The sequence below is a fragment of the Hyla sarda genome, chromosome 2 (genome assembly GCF_029499605.1).
Source record: "Hyla sarda isolate aHylSar1 chromosome 2, aHylSar1.hap1, whole genome shotgun sequence".
Taxonomy (NCBI): domain Eukaryota; kingdom Metazoa; phylum Chordata; class Amphibia; order Anura; family Hylidae; genus Hyla; species Hyla sarda.
The window spans coordinates 21,119,434-21,141,081 of NC_079190.1; the positions used below are offsets into that span (position 1 = coordinate 21,119,434).

The 21,648-nt window shown below is 39.7% G+C and overlaps 1 protein-coding gene across 24 annotated transcripts in view; it reads left to right on the forward strand.

Moving 5' to 3' along the window:
• The window catches only part of SYTL2 (synaptotagmin like 2), a 168,818-nt gene that overhangs the window by 108,828 nt on the left and 38,342 nt on the right, over nt 1–21,648 (forward strand). For 18 of the 24 annotated variants that reach the window (XM_056561318.1, XM_056561328.1, XM_056561327.1 and 15 more), the window contains 5 exons: nt 3,254–3,408; nt 9,448–9,604; nt 12,065–12,140; nt 16,290–16,407; nt 19,632–20,405. In XM_056561318.1, coding sequence (XP_056417293.1) covers nt 3,254–3,408; nt 9,448–9,604; nt 12,065–12,140; nt 16,290–16,407; nt 19,632–20,405 — 1,280 coding nt within the window. Of the gene's footprint in view, nt 1–560; nt 640–3,253; nt 3,409–9,447; nt 9,605–12,064; nt 12,141–16,289; nt 16,408–19,631; nt 20,406–21,648 lie in introns of those variants that run through there. The other 6 variants (XM_056561332.1, XM_056561335.1, XM_056561344.1 and 3 more) reach the window with 3 other exon arrangements.

Here is a 21,648-nt window from a genome sequence, read left to right on the forward strand (position 1 = left end):
ATCCTCTAAAGCAAAAGTCGCAGAAAAGTCGCACATATTTAGACTACGACTTTCTGTGCGACAAATTTAGACTGGAAAAAACTGTCTAAATCCTTTGATAAATCTCCCCCAAGGACTATGGAAGGCATTTAGAATTTTGGGAAGATGGGCCAAATGGTTCTTTTCTGCTGACACATTCTAGGTTACGTTTTAATAAACTGGGGATGTCCTGGTTTGACAACCAAATATAAAATGGCAGGGGGGGGGGGGGGGCTCCGTATTATCACCTGTAAGGAGCCATCTATTACAGTGCTTTCCCATTTTAATATTGGTTTGTCCCACCAGGAATACCCCAGTTTATGGAGATAGATGAGCCACTAGAGACAACTGGGGTTGTTCTGGTAGGATGCTACTTTAAAGGGGTATTCCACCCCTTGACTTGTTATCCCCTATCCAGCGGCGGGACCACCTCCATCTCCCTGCTGCACCCGGCATTTGTTGCAGCACCGGAGGCTCGTGACATCACGGCCACGCCCCCCTCAATGCAAGTCTATGGGAGGGGGAGTAATGGAAGTCAAAGATGACAAAGTGGAGAAACCCATCTCTGATAGGGAGCCATGTGTTAGAGTGCCAAGAAGGAAAAAGATGGAAAGAAAATCGGTATGGTTGGGGGTGTCAACATTTAAAATGGAAACTCCAAACTAAAATGCCATTTCGGTGTGTTAGGATTGTATCATAGCAATGTTAGGTGTGCCTTGTGGGAGACATATGGGGGGAGATTTATCAAAACCTGTCCAAAAGTTGCTGAGTTGCCCATAGCAACCAATCAGATCGCTTCTTTCATTTTTCAGAGGCCTTTTCAAAAACGAAAGAAGCGATCTGATTGGTTGCTATGGGTAACTGGGCAACTTTTCTTCTAGACAGGTTTTGATAAATCTCCCCCATGGAGATTTCCAGACTTATCAAAACTGTGTGTGCGCATATAGCTTAAAGGGGTACTCCACTGGAAAACTTTTTTTTTTTTTTTTGCCAGAAACTTAAAGATTTGTAAATTTACTTCTGTAAAAAAAAAAAAAAATCTTAATCCTTCTAGTACTTCTAATCTGCTGTATGGTCCACAAGAAGTTCTTTTCTTTTTTGAATTTCCTTTCTGTCTGACCACAGTGCTCTCTGCTGACACCTCTGTCCATTTTAGGAACTGTCTGAAGTAGGAGCCAATCCCCATAGCAAACCTCTCCTGCTCTGGACAGTTCCTGACATGGACAGAGGTGTCAGCAGAGAGCACTGTGGTCAGACAGAAAAGAAATTAAAAAAGAAAAGAACTTCCTGTGGATCATACGGCAGCTGATAAGTACTGGAAGGATTAAGATTTTTTTAATAGAAGTCATTTACAAATCTGTTTTAACTTTCTGGCACCAGTTGATTTAAAAAAAAAAAATAAATAAATAAAAAAAAATAAATAAATAAAATATATATATATATTTATAATATATATATATATATATATATATATATATATATATATATATATATATATATATATATATATATATATATATTTATAATATATATATATATATTTATAATATATATATATATATATATTTATAATATATATATATATATATATTTATAATATATATATATATATATATATATTTATAATATATATATATATATATATTTATAATATATATATATATATATATATTTATAATATATATATATATATATATTTATAATATATATATATATATATATATATATATATATTTATAATATATATATATATATTTATAATATATATATATTTATAATATATATATATATATTTATAATATATATATATATATATATATATATATATATATATATATATTTATAATATATATATATTTATAATATATATATATTTATAATATATATATATTTATAATATATATATATTTATAATATATATATATTTATAATATATATATATTTATAATATATATATATATATATATATATATATATATATATATATATATATATATATATATATATATATATATATATATATATATATATTATATATATTCCAGTGGAGTAGACCTTTTAAGAGAGTACATACTGGGGTCCATAAGATATGTACCTATGTAATGCTGCCCCAACTTCACCATTAAGTACATTTCTGTATATAGATGTATAGGTCTCTGAGCGCTGGACTCTCAATGGTCCCCAGCAATGCCAGAAAAATTTACTTGTAAGGCGAAAACCTTGTTCAAGGGAAATTACCATGCTGCAATTCTGTTTAGAAATCTTTTTTTTTTTTTTACCGCAACATGCTGAAATTGAGCCGAATTGGCACGGAAAAAAATGTGCCAGATTTTGAGTGGAAGTGCAAACCCCCATTGACTTGAATTGTCAACTTTTTGAGGCACTATCCATGAAATTCGGAAATGTACATGGTGAAATAAAATTAATATGGTCACGGAAATCCCATCGAAATCAATGGAGCCCTTATAAAACCTATAACGCCTGCTAGAATGTCTGCTTAGGTGGATGCATGGACGCTAATGTTGGACCTGGATCTCCTGTAATTCAGGACGACTGTTTTAATAAACCTGTCTGTTTATGGAATAGCAAGGACTTATAGGGGTTATTCAGAGTTACTTTCTTTCAAAAACTGATCCCTATCTGTCTCCAGGTTGGGGGTGGTTCTGCAGCTCCGTTCTATTGAAGTGAATGGAGCCAAGATGTAAAACTGCACACAATCTGGAGACAGACAGGGGGTGGTTTTTGAAAAAAATTAGCTGTGTTTTTCTATTACTGGATAACTCCTTTAAATGAACCATGTATGTGTTATGGTAGAATGTTGCCACCTTTTGGCCCTGAATGTCACCTCTTGGATCCTAAACCATAGAATGTAGCTCTGCCTAAGCGTTGGTGATCCCCGCAGAATCTTCCCAATTCAGCAAAGTGTCAGAATTTTATGGTTCCTAAAAAGTTTTAAAAACCATCTCACAACATCTGAGAAGTTTTGATCAATGGGGTTTGAGGTGCTGAGACCCCACTGATCGCTAAAACCAATGGCAGCAGTGATCAGCTGAGCGATGTGCCCACTCATTACCGCTGAGCCCTGTTCAGAGAGGGGTATAGGTCTTCAATGGATGCTCCAAGTATTTATTATTATTGATCTGTCAGAATATAAACTACTCTTCTATCTTTAGACTTCAGGTAGTGGAGTGTAGCTGACTTTACATATATTAAGTACATCCTCTTTGGTTTACAGTCACCTACAGGATGAAGTCAACGATGAGAATGAGTTAAAGTATAAAAGTGGACAGTGGTTTTATGACGCCAAATCAAAGAGGCACCGGGATAAAATACATGGAGCCGACTTAGTCAGAGCATCAATAAGGAAGCGGAAAAACCCAACAACTTTAGGTAAGTGACTTGTAATATATATTTCAGGGTAATACAATTCTGGGTTGAGTGGTTGTCTTTTTCTACGGTTTTCTGTAGAACAGCTGAATTGTCTGTGTACAAGAATGTTATAATACTGCTCCTATATACAAGAATATTACTACTATAATACTGCCCCTATATACAAGAATATAACTACTATAATACTGCTCCTATATACAAGAATATAACTTCTATAATACTGCCTCCTGTATACAAGAATATAACTACTATAATACTGCTCCTATATACAAGAATATAACTACTATAATACTGCCTCCTGTATACAAGAATATAACTACTATAATACTGCTCCTATATACAAGAATATAACTACTATAATACTGCCTCCTGTATACAAGAATATAACTACTATAATACTGCTCCTATATACAAGAATATAACTACTATAATACTGCTCTTATATACAAGAATATAACTACTATAATACTGCTCTTATATACAAGAATATAACTACTATAATACTGCTCTTATATACAAGAATATAACTACTATAATACTGCTCTTATATACAAGAATATAACTACTATAATACTGCTCTTATATACAAGAATATAACTACTATAATACTGCTCTTATATACAAGAATATAACTACTATAATACTGCTCCTATATACTAGAATATAACTACTATAATACTGCTCCTATATACTAGAATATAACTACTATAATACTGCCTCCTATATACAAGAATATAACTACTATAATACTGCCTCCTATATACAAGAATATAACTACTATAATACTGCCTCCTATATACAAGAATATAACTACTATAATACTGCCTCCTATATACAAGAATAGAACTACTATAATACTGCTCCTATATACAAGAATATAACTACTATAATACTGCTCCTATATACAAGAATAGATCTACTATAATACTGCTCTTATATTCTTGTATATAGGAGCAGTATTATAGTAGTTCTATTCTTGTATATAAGAGCAGTATTATAGTAGATCTATTCTTGTATATAGGAGCAGTATTATAGTAGTTATATTCTTGTATATAGGAGGCAGTATTATAGTAGTTATATTCTTGTATATAGGAGCAGTATTATAGTAGTTCTATTCTTGTATATAACTACTATAATACTGCTCCTATATACAAGAATATAGCTACTATAATACTGCCTCCTATACACAAGAATATAACTACTATAATACTGCTCCTATATACAAGAATATAACTACTATAATACTGCCTCCTATATACAAGAATATAACTACTATAATACTGCTCCTATATACAAGAATATAACTACTATAATACTGCTCCTGTATACAAGAATATAACTACTATAATACTGCTCCTGTATACAAGAATATAACTACTGTAATACTGCTCCTATATACAAGAATATAAATACTATAATACTGCTCCTATATACAAGAATATAACTACTATAATACTGCTCCTATATACAAGAATATAACTACTATAATACTGCTCCTATATACAAGAATATAACTACTATAATACTGCTCCTATATACAAGAATATAACTACTATAATACTGCTCCTATATACAAGAATATAACTACTATAATACTTCCTCCTATATACAAGAATATAACTACTATAATACTGCTCCTATATACAAGAATATAACTACTATAATACTGCTCCTATGTACAAGAATATAACTACTATAATACTGCTCCTATATACAAGAATATAACTACTATACTAATGATCCTATATACAAGAATATAACTACTATAATACTGATCCTATATACAAGAATATAACTACTATAATACTGATCCTATATACAAGAATATAACTACTATAATACTGCCTCCTATATACAAGAATATAACAACTATAATACTGCTCCTATATACAAGAATATAACTACTATAATACTGCTCCTATATACAAGAATATAACTACTATAATACTGCTCCTATACACAGGAATATAACTACTATACTACTGCCCCTATGTATTTTCTTCATGTTTTGTTTTATGTGCAGTTTGTTGTCACGAGTCCGTGGCCTCCCTCTGAGTAGATTTGCTCTGTATTACTAATTACTATTATTGTAATAGTGTTTACTATGTGAAAGTCTTCTCTATTACGGTTTAATCCAAATAAGTGTTAGATCTCTTACTGGTGAATGAAGATACATTTCTTTATGATGCTGGTTCTTTTTGGTGATATGGGACCTTCCATTTAAGAAGGGGTAAGTTTTTCCACAGTAGTCATATTTACAGGTGGTTTATGCTCCAACTTTCAAATGCTGGAGAAAATAGATTCTTTCAAAAACTGTGCCACTCTTGACTTCAGGTAGCGCGTGGTATTGCAGCTCAGTTCTACTGAAATGAATGGTGCCACATTGTAATACCACACACAACCTGATGACAGGTGTGGTGCTGTTTTAGGAAGAAATTAGTTATGTTTTTCTATTCCTAGATAACCCTTTTTAAGTTTCCATTACAGTGGCCACTGTGTTATACTGCATTCACCCCGTGGTGGCGCCGCAAGAAAACTGGACATTTTAAGCAGGGTTCCTCCACAGTATACAGCTTGTTATTAAAAGTCTAGACCAGTGGTCTTCAATCTGCGGACCTCCAGATGTTTCAAAACTACAACTCCCAGCATGCCCGGACAGCCGTCGGCTGTCCGGGCATGCTGGGAGTTGTAGTTTTGAAACATCTGGAGGTCCGCAGGTTGAAGACCACTGGTCTAGACAGAGGGACATCCTATAGGCTTATGGTGAGGAGACCCTTTTTATAAGGGGTCAGGGGAGGGATTTCCTGGAATTTCGACAAAAGTATTCTTTAACTCTTTGTCTTCTAAATCTTTTATAGTTGGAATCTTGTGTTTATGGGAATAGGACAGATTATAAAAGCTTCAACAAAGATGAAGAGCCGATTTGTTCTAGTGATGGGTGTGCGTTGCAGATAGAGATGAGCGAACTTGCAGTAAATTCGATTCGTCACGAACTTCTCGGCTCTGCAGTTGATGTCTTATCCTGCGTAAATGAGTTCAGCTTTCCGGTGCTCCGGTGGGCTGGAAAAGGTGGATACAGTCCTAGGAAAGAGTCTCATAGGAATGTATCCACCTTTTCCAGGCCACGGGAGCATCTGAAAGCTGAACTAATTTATGCAGGAAAAGTCATCAACTGCCGAGCCGAGAAGTTCGTGACGAATCGAATTTACTGTAAGTTCGCTCATCTCTAGTTGCAGACCCTGTCCACATAGTCTTGGAACATGTTAAAAGTTGTTTAAAGTTTGACCTGTCCCTTATGGAGTTATTTAGCTTAAACGCATATTGGTAGAAAGCTAAAAATTCTCATTAGGGTCTGTCAAATGGCGGCATTGGCCCAATGCATCTTAAAAGGGGTACTCCACCCCTAGACCTCTTATCCCCTATCCAAAGGATAGGGGATAAGATGTCTGATCACGGGGGGTCCTGCCGCTGGGAACCCCCACGGTCCCGCAGTAATCTGGTGCATGGAGCGAACTTCGTTCCGTGCCTGATGACTACCGATGCGGCGCTGGCATCACGCCCCCTACCATTGACTTGCATTGAGGGGGCGTGACATCACAAGGGGCGTGGCCATGATGTCAGGGGCCTCCAGTGCCGCAGCCGGTGTTCTAAAGGAACGCCGGGTGCTGCTGGGAGATCGCGGGGTGTCCCAGCGGTGGGACCCCCCGCTATCAGACATATTTAGGATAAGATGTCTAGGGGTAAAGTACCCCTTTAAGGGTAAGGCCACAGGTAGCTTATTTCACGCTGCAGATGCGCCGCTTATTGTCCCTAGACGGAGCTCCCTGCTGCACCCGTGTACACAGGGATCTGCAAATTTGTAGTAAACTGCATGCGCAGTTTACTCTCGGACATCGTGGCCACTCTCGTCCTAGCTCGGGGAGGGGGGAGGGGGGAGGGGGGAGACCACCATGTCTGTAAGTAAACAGCGCATGCTCGCATATCCCTGTGTGTCTGCTCATAGCAGTGGATTGCTGCTACAAGCAGACACGCAGGACACAAAGGTGCAGCAGGGAGCGGAGCGCTCACACTGCGGATGGGCTATGTGTGATCTTACCCTAAAGGGGATTCCTACCTAAAATAAACAGTTTTCTGTATATTAGTAAATCAAAAGTGAAAGACAGAGGCGTAGCTTGTTGGTTCTGATACCCAATGCAAAATCTGCAACAGGGCCCCATATGCCAATTATAATACTGGTCTCTTATGGGGCAGATGTGCTTTGGGGCCCTCTTAGGCACCAGGGCCCTGATGCGACTGCTACCTCTGCCACCTCTGTAGATACGCTCCTGGGGAAAGAACATCGGTCACCTAAATGGCACAGTACCAACGCTTTCCCATTAAGACCTCCCTTATCTCCCTTTTTTCCTATATACTGTTGTTGTTCTGTTTGGTGGTCGAAAAATGTGTAAAAAGGACTTTGGAAATTGCTGGCAACGCCAATCTGCCATCACGCTATCCAGCTTAAAGCAGCTACGTCCATGCAGTCTGTGTGCCCGCGCAGACTTCATAGACTGAGTAAAGGAAAGGGGACATTACGGAGGAGTCTTTATGGGGAGAATTGTTAGTGTGATTAAGGTGACAGGTGCTCTTCAGAGTAGTGCTTATAGGTTGACAAACAATTATTCTAACTTTACTAAGGGTTCACTTACATCTAGGATGTATGGATTCAGCGAGAGACTTTCAAGACAGTCTCGTCCTATCCCTGCCGGATCCAAGCCATACCCTACTGATTTTAATGATCTGCCCAGGTCTTCCCCCCCCCCCTCACCAGTGTTGGCAACATCTACTGGTATTGGGTCGACCGGTGACTAACATGGTGTATTTTGGTTCCAGAGGGCTGAACCCACATCCTTTTGGATTTCCAGAGCTACCACACCTGACATCCTGGAAGTTGCTGTAAAAGCCGTTTTTGCAAAAAAATTGACAACCAGGACGGTGCAGCCATCTTGGTTGCCACTCATAATTCAATAATGTATCAAAGAAATCAAGGCACTCACCAATCTTCTTCTTTTTCCACTGCAATTCTGGGAATGGCCATCTTGCATTCTTACCATGCTTCTTCCTGAAGGCCGGTGATCTACTATTTTGTTAGCATGTGACCCCCCCCCCCCCCCCACCCAATATGGCTGCACTTCCTGTTTGCCCTTTGACAAAAAATAGCTTTGGTTAATATATGGTTTATGTTCTGATTTGGTTGACAGTCCCATGTTAATGGGCAGTGAAATATAAATTTTTTTTTTACCTGATGATAAAAGTGTTGCCAAAATGCAAATAAACCCCCGTCTAGTTGCATCTCAAGATAGTAATGGACTCTGTTGTCCCACCACCACTACTGGCATTGGGCCGACAGGTGACTTACATTGTGTAGCTTGGTTCTAAAATTGCAAAGATGGCTGAACCCCCAACCTTTTCCAGCCTTTGTGGAGATACCACACCCAAGATCCTGGAAGTTGTAGTTTCACAACAGCTGGATATTGAAGGGTTGTGGACCACCAGTCTTATTATGACATTAAAGGGGTTATCCAGGAAAAAAAACTTTTATATATAATCAACTGGCTCCAGAAAGTTAAACAGATTTTGTAAATTACTTCTATTAAAAAAATCTTAATCCCTTCAGTACTTAAGAGCTGCTGAAGTTGAGTAGTTCTTTTCTGTCTAAGTGCTCTCTGATGACACGTGTCTCGGGTACCGCCCAGTTTAGAAGCAAATCCCCATAGCAAACCTCTTCTACTCGAGTTCCCGAGACAAGCAGAGATGTCAGCAGAGAGCACTGTTGCCAGACAGAAAACAACTCATCTTCAGCAGCTGTTAATTATTGGAAGGATGAAGATTTTTTAATAGAAGTAATTTACAAATCTGTTTAACTTTCTGGAGCCAGTTGATATGAAAAGTTTTTTGCTGGAATACCCCTTTAAATGCCTTTGCATGTGGTCCCCAGTGTTCCCTTTTTTCCACATTACTTCTTGAAATGGAGAATAATGGTTATTTTTTATATTTTAGCCGAGCTAAGTCAAAGCGGTAAGGACAAATCAAAGAGACGCTGGGTGAACAGTATCAACCAAGACCTTTTTATTCCTCCAGAACTGTATGGTGTCATGGAGTCACCAGATGAAACAGAAGAAGACCTAAAGCTTAGTATGGCCGAGACCAACCAGAGGTATGAAAACTGTATGGGTGGTGTATAACTTTTCTGTGTGTGATTTTATGTTTAGAAGTTATGTGGAATGATAACACCGAAGAAGAAATCATGCACAGAGAGATATAGTAATAATGCTTAAAATAGACAAATTTTATTTGAGACAGTAAAAAATGGTAATGAGCAAAGAGACAAAAGACAAAGGCACCAGAGTACAGGAAAAAATTAGTGGGTAGAAGGTCCGTAAGATACAAGATGAAGTATAACCAACATAGCAAGTGTGAGCTAGCGTACATAACTGGAGGATCAAGCATAAGCTTCAGCCTAAAGCCAACAGTTAAAGTTCACACTGCTAAAAAAAATAGGTACAATGAGAAAATAAATGGACCATAAAGGAGTTAAGGGTGCCAGACCTTACCCACCAGACCCCAATGATCGTTTAGCTTCAAATGCTTCCTCAGGGGGCGTCACTCCCCCAGAGGAAGCATTTGAAGTGAAACGATCGTTGGGGTATCTTCTACAGGCTTCAGAGCTGAATTCTCATAGCATTTTCCTGCTTTTTAGGCTTTTTAGTGTCTGCACTGAGTATGAATTATGGGAAATGTTTCCTTCATGTGGGGGAACCGAACGTATAAGCTGTTGGGGAGGTGGTGTCTGTCAACTGAAAAGTGTGACTATTTCTGATAACAAGCAGCAGAATAGTGAGTACAGGCTATAACTCAGGATCAGTACAGGATAAGTAATGTAATGTATGTACACAGTGACCTCACCAGCAGAATAGTGAGTACAGCTCTGGAGTATAATACAGGATATAACTCAGGATCAGTACAGGATAAGTAATGTAATGTACACAGTGACCTCACCAGCAGAATAGTGAGTACAGCTCTGGAGTATAATACAGGATATAACTCAGGATCAGTACAGGATAAGTAATGTAATGTATGTACACAGTGACCTCACCAGCAGAATAGTGAGTACAGCTCTGGAGTATAATACAGGATATAACTCAGGATCAGTACAGGATAAGTAATGTAATGTATGTACACAGTGACCTCACCAGCAGAATAGTGAGTACAGCTCTGGAGTATAATACAGGATAAAATACAGGATCAGTACAGGATAAAGTAATGTAATGTATGTACACAGTGACCCCCACCAGCAGAATAGTGAGTACAGCTCTGGTGTATAATACAGGATATAACTCAGGATCAGTACAGGATAAGTAATGTAATGTATGTACACAGTGACCCCACCAGCAGAATAGTGAGTACAGCTCTGGAGTATAATACAGGATGTAACTCAGGATCAGTACAGGATAAAGTAATGTATTTACAGAGTGACTCACCAGCAGAATAGTGAGTGCAGCTCTAGAGTATTAGGCCATGTTCACATGTTGGAATTTCCGCTGCAGCAGAGTCCTGTTGAATTCAACAGGATTTTGCTGCGCTGTGCACACGGTGGAAGTTCCGTGCCAGATGTTTCCTTCACGGATATTCCATTTTTCGTATCTGCACAAAGAATTAACCCGTTCATTCTTTGTGTGGAGCCCGCACAGAATGCATCGCAGTCTATGAGACGGCGCATTCCTGTGCGGTCCTAGCACTGGCATATTATGCCGGCACCCACAGTGTTAGTGTCTTAGGCTATGTTCCAAAGTGTGAACATAAACCTACCTCCCAACTTTTGCACAGTTGTCGCCAAACTGTGCCCCTTCAGATGTTGCAAAACTACAACTCCCAGCATGAAGGGGCCGTTCTGGGACGGCGGGACATGACCCCAAATACGGGAATGTCCGGATGGAACCGGTACGGTTGGGAGGTATGACATAAACATTCCAGTGCACGTTTTGCACCGTATATAATTCAATGTTCACAAATACTGTAACAGCAACAGAAAAGAATAAAACTATTGGGAACTGAACCTGATCTTTGTGTTTCACTTGGTTTATTCTTTAAATAATAGCGTCATTTGAATTGAAAGTTCCTGGTCTTTGAATAGAGAACATATTAGGACAAATTAGTTTTTTCAAGAAAACCTCCCCATAGTAGCTTTCTGGGTTGTCCTTTTGGGTCTGACTTATCCCATATTGACACTGAGTCACCAATAAATGTTCTGTTCACATTGTCCTCACGAAAATAAACTTGGCACACCTAGCAAACTAAAGATAAGTGTCATACGAGTCTCTTGAGTAGTGATGTTTGTTTAAAGGACTTCACGAAAATGCTGCCCTCGGCCATAATCCAGATCTACAGTGAGGTCTCTAGTTCAGGTCGTGTTGACTTTGCTGTTATGGATATTTGGTTCATAAGTCGAGGTCGGCTTTTCTCGTAATGGCTTGGATGCGATCGATGATGCTATAAATGTGGTTATGAGGAGCCAAGTAAATGCAGGATATAATGCACAAGGTGATTTAACCTTGGCCCAATAGTGGTTCTTATTTTGTATCCATTTCCTTATGTGAAACCTTTTTCTTTTGATCAGCGCAAAAAGATTGAATGTCGCCTCAAAAGATACCGACAAAGGGGTCATGAAAAATGGAACGGCGTCACCGGCAAAAGTAAGATATCTTCTGTAGAATGTCCTAATGTGGTGGTTTTGGCCAGGATTTTTTTGTTTTTGCTTTTATATTACAATTTTTTTTTTTTTTTTTTTTTTAATGGGTAGAGTTTTTTTGTATAGTGTTTGTGTGTGTATATGTATATATATTTTTTTATTTAGTTTTGTGATTTACAGGGGTACTCCACTGCTCCAGCGTTCAGAGAATTTTGTTCCGAACACTGGGTGCGGGCTGCGGGGGGTGGTGACATCACACTACGCCCCCTAAATGCAAGTCTATGGGAGGGGGTGGGGCAGCCGAATGTTGGGGCATTGTAGTACCCCTTTTAAAAGGCGTAGACATATACAAGTGCTAACACATAGTTGGCACGTACCTAGGGGAACTAAAGCAGCCAGAGTAGACCATTATTCCCTCCACAAGCAGCCGGTTATATATGTGTACACAATTCCTCTAGCCACCATAAGTAAATTTGTAAGTAATTGATGATTTAGTATTCTGCTCTACTATTGGTGTCATTTCCTGTGTGACCCCAGTGAAGGAGTGTCAGGGTCATTGGGGTTTCCAGTCGAATAAAATGGTGGTGGCGGGGTGTGTGGTGCAGGGCAGATGTTGTTACCCTAGGGGCAGATGGCATTAACCCCTTGTATTCGTTACACCAGGGGAAATAAGTGCAGGGGCCCTTGGGGACACTGAAGGAGGCTGCCTGACAGGACAGCAGGAGCACGGGGTAACACCTCCCATACTAGGCCACCACACAATCATAAAAAAAAGGGAAACTTCTTATTAGTAGTAGGAAAATAACAGCCCCCTCCCCCCTGCAAAAAGTGAGGTCACACATACAGGTGGAACCTGTCCGACTCCCACTGCCCTCTCTGCCTAATGCAATCAGCCCCCAAACCCCACCGCGCCGCCTCTGTAGCAGCGCCAATCCTGAAGGAATGGGAACTATAATCGCCCTGCACCAAACCCTGTGCTGCCACAAACTGGAAATGGGACAGGAAGGACCCCTCCCTATGCACCAACAACCCCACTGGACCCACCGGACGCACCTCCAAAAAGGCCCTCAAACGCCCCACAGGACAAACCAACCAATGCTCACAACACAACCTAACGACCCCTTCCGACCTGATCCGCCTTAGACTGACTAATTTGACATAGTACTTCCTCCAGCTCAACATCCCCAAACAGCCAAACCACACAAAAAGAAGTGGGGGATGGGCACTAGACAAATTTGTGTATAGCAGAGTTCTTAGCAAGCACTAAAAATTCTTGCGTCCCGGTGAAATTAACAATATGGGGTGCAAGACACTAGGAGGAATAGGCAATTCCGCAGTAAAAAATAGCATAGAGAGAAAGAAATATGTCTGCACTCACCATGATGTTCAGAAGCAGTTCGTGCTTTTATTGTAGCAGCATAAATACGAACAAAGGCGATAAATGAATTCACCTGGGGTGCAGGGAGGGAGAGCGGCTACCAGCCGGCAGCCAGAGCAGGAGCGTACAGGTAGAAGGAACGCGCGGTTTCGCGTCAAGGACTCATCATTTGACGCGAAACCGCGAGTTCGTTCTGCCTATATGCTCCTGCTCTGGCTGCCGGCTGGTAGCCGCTCTGCATCCCGGGGGAATTCATTTATCGACTTCGTTCGTATTTATGCTCCTACAATAAAAGCATGAACTGCTTCTGAACATCATGGTGAGTGCAGACCTATTTCTATGTCTCTATGCGATTTTTTTTTTTTATTCCCCAAACAACAAACCAGTCACCAATTCAGACACCCGAAAGGCACCGAAAAATGCCAAAGAAAAAGCCAAACGTAACAAAGCCTCATAAGCATCCCAACATTCCAACTCCATCCTGCTAGATCAAAGAACACCGGGCGCCGAGTATCCGACCACACCCCCCCTTCCTATAACCACTCAAGGCCCTTTTAACTAAAAAAAAAATGCTTGGTCACATCCACCTCCCCCTGGACGTAAACCAGAAGGCTAACGCTGACATGCGCACCCAAACTCCAGACACTGACACTCCCAACTCATACGACATGCCAACAAAGTACAAGACCACCGACGCCCAATAATCTGCAGTCGCACAGGCGCCCACTATAGCCAACAGCTGCTCCCACTCGCACCAAACCTTAGAATACGCAGCCTGTGTGCGGTCAGACGACCTCCGAATCAACTCTGCTGCCGATCCCAGACCACGCTCCACAGCGGCTCAGGACAAGGAATTCCGCACTGCTACGCATCTGGCGCAATTCCACGAAACCTGTCCCACTTCCAACGAAAGAGTCAGCAACAGAGATGACTACCCCGGGAACATGCACTGCCACAAACTGAGCATTTAAGAGCAGACCGCGCAGCAAGCGCAACACAGGGGGCAAACTGGATGTTTGATTGATAGCATGCTTGACCCCCATATTGTCGCAACGAAAGCGCACCCAATGCTCCTTCAAACGCTCACCCCAAATCTCAGCAGCCAAAACTATTGGAAATAATTCAAGCAGAACCAATTTAGTCGACAACCCTGCCCGCACTCCACTGCACCTGAAAAATGCCCCAAATCCAGAGGCATCAGTGAACAACTCCAACTCATCTGTCTCAACCACCTCAGCCATCCAAATCAACCTACCATTATAAACCAACAAAAAGGCACTCCCACACCACCAGATCTTCCCTCACTTCTGCAGATAAGTGCGGAACTGCAACCCCAGCTGTAGCCATGGCCAAACACCGACAAAAAACCCGCCCCATGGGTAGAATCCAACAAGGAAAAATTCAACTTGCCCAGCAAAGATTGCACCTCCTGCAGCTGCACCTTCCTATGCTGGTGACACTGAGCCATGGACTGGCGCAAATCCACCAATTTATCTGCCGGCAGCCGGCACTCCATGAGATCAAAGTAATTGATGATGCCCAAAAATGTTACCGTCGTCACCGGGCCTTCTGTTTTTTTCTGCCGCCAACGGCACACCAAAACACCGCCTCCATAGTGTGTAACAAACGGAGCAAACCCACAAACCTGTAGGACCCAAAAACACAGACGCCGACCTGAAGGGGGGGTCTGACACCTCTCCCCCTCCGCTCCCCAGCAGCTATTGAACCTGCCTCTGAAGCTAGGCCTCACCATGGATGGCGGCCGCAGAACGTAGCAAGAGCAGCAAGTCGTCCACAGAAGACATGGCGGTAAGCGTTCCATACAGCACAGAAACATCCACTTCTTCACCTGGCTTTCCCGCCGCTGGTTGGCTTCTCCCCTTCCAGCCCTTAAATACCCCCCCGATACTCCTCCCCTGACTACTGAGCCCCACCAGAAAACCACCCATTTTAACCCCCCAAGGTCCCATAAACAACTTTAACCCCTTAAGTACTCTAAAACCCCCATCAAGCCGCTACTCTGCTAGGGTGTTGCTCTCCGCTCCTTACGCTCCCACACCTGGTGGAGGCAAATTTATGGTGAAATTATAGTCTTCCCTCTTCCGTATTATGGGCCCCTACAGTGCTGGAACATTCAGAAGCTTAGAAATGCACCTGTAACCAACACCATTGTTATGTTTTACAACAATTAAGTTGTGAAGATCTTGAGACAGCTCTTTGCTTTTACCCATCATGAGATGTGTCTTGTGTGACACCTTGGACACCTTGACACCCCCCCCCCCCCCAATCCTGTGGGTAGGGGATATGTTAACTTTTGCTGGAGAGTTAGAATAAATGTTGTAAATGATCCCAATAATTTCTAGTTATTGAAGTAAGGTTCACTAGTTTTCCAGTATTTTTAGTTTTTTTGTTTGTATGAAGAGATTTGATTTCTCACATTGCCACATACCTCTTCACCATCAAAGCAGTAATATTATGTAAATGTATTCTAACAATTTTAGCAAAGCCTTTTAAGTCTATTACCATAGTAGAACACATGATATTTCACATGATATCTTTGCATAGTATACAGAAGCTTCAAAACATTAGGTGTATTTGAGATCAGTCTACACAGTGAAGAGGACCTCTCGCTAAAGATGGGATTAAAGTATCTTTTATATGTAGTTACAAGATGGAAGCTTATAAACTAGATATCTCATTATAGTATACAATGAGGAGGGAAGATGAGAGTCTGCTCAACCTTAACACATCTGTCATTTGTATGTGTATTACCAGCAACGAAAAAATCCATTCAATTCTGAAGGGTCGGTAGATGAAATAGACCTCAGTAATGGGATGCCAGACCAGAGTCTTGGAGGTGACCAAGTGAATGGACAAGTTGGAAAGAAAAGTGGTAAGTTAGCAGTCTCTTCATTCTGTATTAAATATATTTAGTTTTGGTCATATCCAGGGCTCAAGTCCTGCAGGAACGCATGGGAACTAAGAAATCTTGGACGAGTTTCCACACTTTTTCCAGGACTTGACCCCTGGTCATATAAAATCATATTAGCAAATAGAGGGGGTCACCTGAGAGACTTAATTGTTGCCTATTGTATTATTGCGATGGATTTCCCGGATGACCGCTCATGACCTTTTATGAGACCAGCTTACCCTGAGCACAAATCTGTATTAATGTAGCACTTTAGGCAACATACGGGGCCTCATTTACTAAGAGTGTTGGGTTTTTACTAGTGGGAAATGTTGTTTCCGACGTGTAGGATTCTTCTCTATTTACTATGGGGACTCACAGGAACATTTTCTGACCAGCTATTTCAAGGTGAAAATTTCCAGCCATTTATTCACTGGATTTTCTGTGAATTTAATAGTTAATAGGTTGGGTTGGGAAACCACGCCCCCTTTGCTACAGACCACACCCTCTTTTCAGCTTTTTACAATGCAATGTCAGGTTAGTTGGATTTTTCTTGTGCAGTCTTAGACCGTCTTAGGCAGCATTCACATCACGATTTCAGCCTACGGTTATAAACTTTATTTCTAATTGTGAATTAAGTGATTTTGACTTTATATGCTAAATCTAGACATGATGTGTGTTTGGTATAGAATTATATAGCCGAGTATGGCTTTTCTGTTCTTTTATAATGATCAATTGTGAAACTTAATTGTTTTTTACAATACTTTCACTTTGTAGTCTTACTTTAAACTTTTCCAAATTGGAATCTATATTAGAATCTATACAATATGTTTTTGGTCTGATAAATCGGCTTTAAGATCTGTACATATGTGTGTGTATAACATTTGTCACAATCATTTCACATTAAGTACTATGATCGACTCAATTATTTCATGTACTTAATACATAATTTTTAATAATTCTGTATGATTCTAATAATTATGGAATCTTAATTGTATTTTGTGATCTGGCAGTGTTTTGAAAATTATAGTTTTGTAAATACTGTATAGGGTTCCCGTGTTTCAGGCATCTGGAATGATTCTACTTATATAAAGGCCACAACATGGATCCATTTTACCAATCCTAGAAAAACTATTTATTTTTTATTTTTGTTTTTCCAAAAAGAGTGATACTCTTGTTCCCGGTCTGTGACTATTGTTAAAGTAAAAGGGGCTGAGTTATAAGAACAGACACAGCCCATAACCCAATATTTCTGAAAAATTTCTGAAAAATAAGTCCTTTTTTTTTTTTTTTCCAGTTGCCATCAGGCCCTTTTGAATAATGCTTGTTACATGGGAACCCCAAATATATTGTAATGTCTGTGACCATAGAAGGTTTTTATTTATTTTTTATTTTTATTTTTTGGAGTGCAGCAGTATTTTCATCCTTTGCAATGACTTTTTTTTATTTTTTATTACTTTAAAAATTCTAAATTTTAGGAACAACCTTGTGAAAAACACAAAACATAATGTAACTTAAATCAATTAGTTTTTTTTTGCCTCAGCCCTCTATCTAAAGGCCTCTGTACACATTCTAAATGAATAGGCTGATTTCAGTGGGACTGGACCACTATCTATTGTGTATATACTGTAGTGCCTCCCAAGCCTCCCCTTACATGTGAGATTTAACATATGCGGTCCTTCTTTCTGTCATATCAATTCTTGATATTATTTTTTTAATGTAAAGTAGTACTGTGGTGTATTAAAACGTATACCCTATCAAAAGGGACCCCAGCGATTTCCTGCATGGAACCCATGCTCTCCCCACAAAGTGGCGGCCAACACGCCCCCAGCATGTATCTCTATGGGAGAGTGGTGTTTGGGTTTCTCCGGCTCTCCCATAGAGATACGTGGAGGGAGCATGTTGGCCACCGCTTTGTGCAGGGGCCGATATGCTCCCTTCCTTCAGACACCCCCTCCCGCCCGTGCAATCTTAAACTTATCCCCTATCCTTTTAATGCACCACAGTAGTCCCTTAATTTATTTATTCATGTATTTATTTTCCTCCCTAGAGATAAGCCAGTGCCCAAGGCATCAAGTTGTTGCTTATGCCTCTCTTATTAGCCAAGTATATATGAAGGCCAGCATCAATTGATAGTGTATGGGCACTCTCATGAAAAAGTTATGATCAGTCACGGTCTGAGTGCTCAGACTTCTCCGACTGATCACAAGAATAGGTGTGCACGTAGCACATTCTCTTCTGGTTTGGTGTCACGTGACCTGGACGGACTTGTAATGTAAGCCTATTGGGCAGTTCAGGTTTCATAGATTTAGTCCCAAGCACATGAAAAACACTAGTTGGCACTTCTGTATCGAGCTGTCTGAACAAAAACCCGGTTATGCAGGAAATTCAGGCACAGTCATTATTCTGAGGCAGTGTCCCTAGATGGTGCTCAGTCCCAAAAGTCCAGTAGCAATCAAATCCAGATTATGTAAGAAATGAATGGACGGCACTAACCACTTCTTGCTGTGACACTTAAGTGGTGAGTGCGATCCATTCAAGTGTCACAGCAAGAAGTGGTGAGTGCCGTCCTTTCGTTACTAACATAATCTGGATTTCATATATTTAGAGCGGGGAGAGAAGCACATCTGCCTATTCTCTTATCGGTTGGGGTATGAACACTCAGACTCTGACCAATAAGAGTTTTTGACATGGACAAAGTGACCAAAAATGGGTCCTAAGGACCCTTTTTGGTTTAAGATTACAAAACGCAGCATTTTTTTTTTATACATAATTATTTTCCTTTTCTTCTTACTTTTATGTCTTAGGACACCAGTCCCTAGGACATATTTCTATATTGGGTCTTTGTGCTTTTTTGATCTGCTGCCCTCCATTCAACAGCCAAACAATAATTTTAGAGTTGATCGTCCTAAGAACTTTTTATAATTGTATTTCTAGCTGTAATGAATGTGTAAAAGCTTCGCCTCTACGTCTGTATTTTCCGCACGTATATTGTACATGTCTGCTTTCTATCATTTTTACGCTTCTTCATGTATAATCAATTATTTTAAGAAACCAATAAAAGCTGAAAACAATCCTGTCTGGAATTATTTGTGATTTTTTTATTTATTTATTTTTTCCCTCTTTCTATGCTTCATCAATGCATTGCTTCGAAGTTATGCATGCAGTCTGTTGTCTCATCCTTGCCCTTATTTACATGTTTTTTGCAGATATCATGTCATCCATAAAAAAACTTGGTGTGAAATTACCTTACCCATCACCTGTCGGTAGCAGGCGGAGTTCACAGGAGGCTAAAGAAGATTCTTTATCGCAACAACCTCCAGTGCCAAAACCTAGAAAACTATTGATAAATGGGCAGCCTCCAGACCGCTCCAACTCATCACTTCAGAGAGAGGACTCCTTTAACAATACAAACAAACCAAAAGGAATTTTGAAACGTAGGTCAAGTTCTAGCTCGACGGACTCTGAAAGCATAAGAATTTCCCAGACTATCGAACCGATTAAATTGGTTTTGCCAGCTTCACCTATTCTGGAAGCCGAACAGACTAATTTATTCGATGACCAAATTACATCTTCAGAAAACTCTCCAGATAGACAAAAACAAGTGAGGTTCTCCGAGAACGTCCATCAGAAGCCACCTACTCCAAATCCAGAATCTTATAACCTACGGGAAATTGGTGAATTTGGAATTCTCGAGCCTGTTTCCTATCAAAATGAACTGGATGCTGAATTTGTGGACCACCCTCTGGAAGAGTCCAGACCAAACAGATACCCTTACTCTGATGTAGACTACGACAACTCAACTGAGGTTCTCAACCAACTAAGTTCTCTTCAACAGAACCGAGCATTAACTCTTCAGACTCATCCAAATTCCAAAGCTTTGGACATTGAAAAAAAACAGGAAGACCAAAGCAAAAGAATACATAATGGAATATCCGAAATTCTACATGAAAGCTACCCTGAGCTAAACATTGATTCTGCTGGTAAGGGCTTAATAAGGAATGGCATGCATCACAATTCAGCTATGTAACACTTGTGTATGCATACATTCTGCTGAATGTATTCCAACAAGCTGCTGCTGTGTCTGAACCTGCCAACCATTCTGCTGGTGTATCGCTATAATTTAACCCTGCTTAATGCAATAATAGTATTAATCTTACTATTATTCATGTTAATAATGAATATACAAAATTTAGTAATACAACATTTTTTAAATCTCAATTTTTTTCTATCATTTTTTTTTCTATCATTTTTTAAAGTTGAGGAAAATATGAATAGAGTACAATATGTCTTGTAATTTGTTCGGAAGATTTTTAGTCTTTATTTCTATAGGTAGTGATGTGCATTGGTATAGTTGCTGATTGTTGCATATAGTGTGTATGTATGTGTCATAAAAAAAAATAATATATATATATATATATATTTAGTAATGTATGTATTTTTTTATTTATACATATGTATGTATATTGGTCCATCAAGTTACAATACTACTTCCTCATTGAATATTTTGTTTTGAAACCATTGGGTGTTCAGACCGTAATTCTACGAAAACTAGGAATCTGTCCCAAAGGGTCTTCAAAATGAAGGTAAAATAAGAAAAGTGACAAGTTAACCAATATGGAGAAAGCTGACCAATAAGAACTTTTGATATGACCTTAGGACACATTTTTTGGTCAGTTTGCCACATTTGGTTTATGGTTATAAAACACAGCAGGTTTTTTTTTTCTATTTTAGTTCAATTATTATTTATTATGTCTTAATAAAGACTAGTCTTTTACATATATATATAAAATTTAATTAACTGGACCGATCATCATTTCCTGATGGTAATGTTCAAACTGTGGAATTCCCGCGGAGTTCCACAAGTGGAATTACGTGCAGTGAACAGTACCATCAGTGTGAATGGGTCTTCCACAAGACCGGTTCACACTGAGGAATTTCAGTGGCGGACAATTCCACCTCTGAAATTGTTCCACGCAAATAAAGAACATGTTCATTCTTTGGGCGGAAGTCCGCGAGCACTGCATAGCCGTCAATGATGACTGCGCTGTGACGCCCGCTCTGGCCACCAGATGGAATCCCCCGCTTGTGGAATTCTGCGAGTGGAGATTCTGCAGTGCGAACGTACCCTAAGACTAATAATATTGCTATACTTATCATGTTATTAGTTTTAAGCAATTTCATTGTGGTAATTCACCCTAAATATAACCATTTCAACTAGTGCAT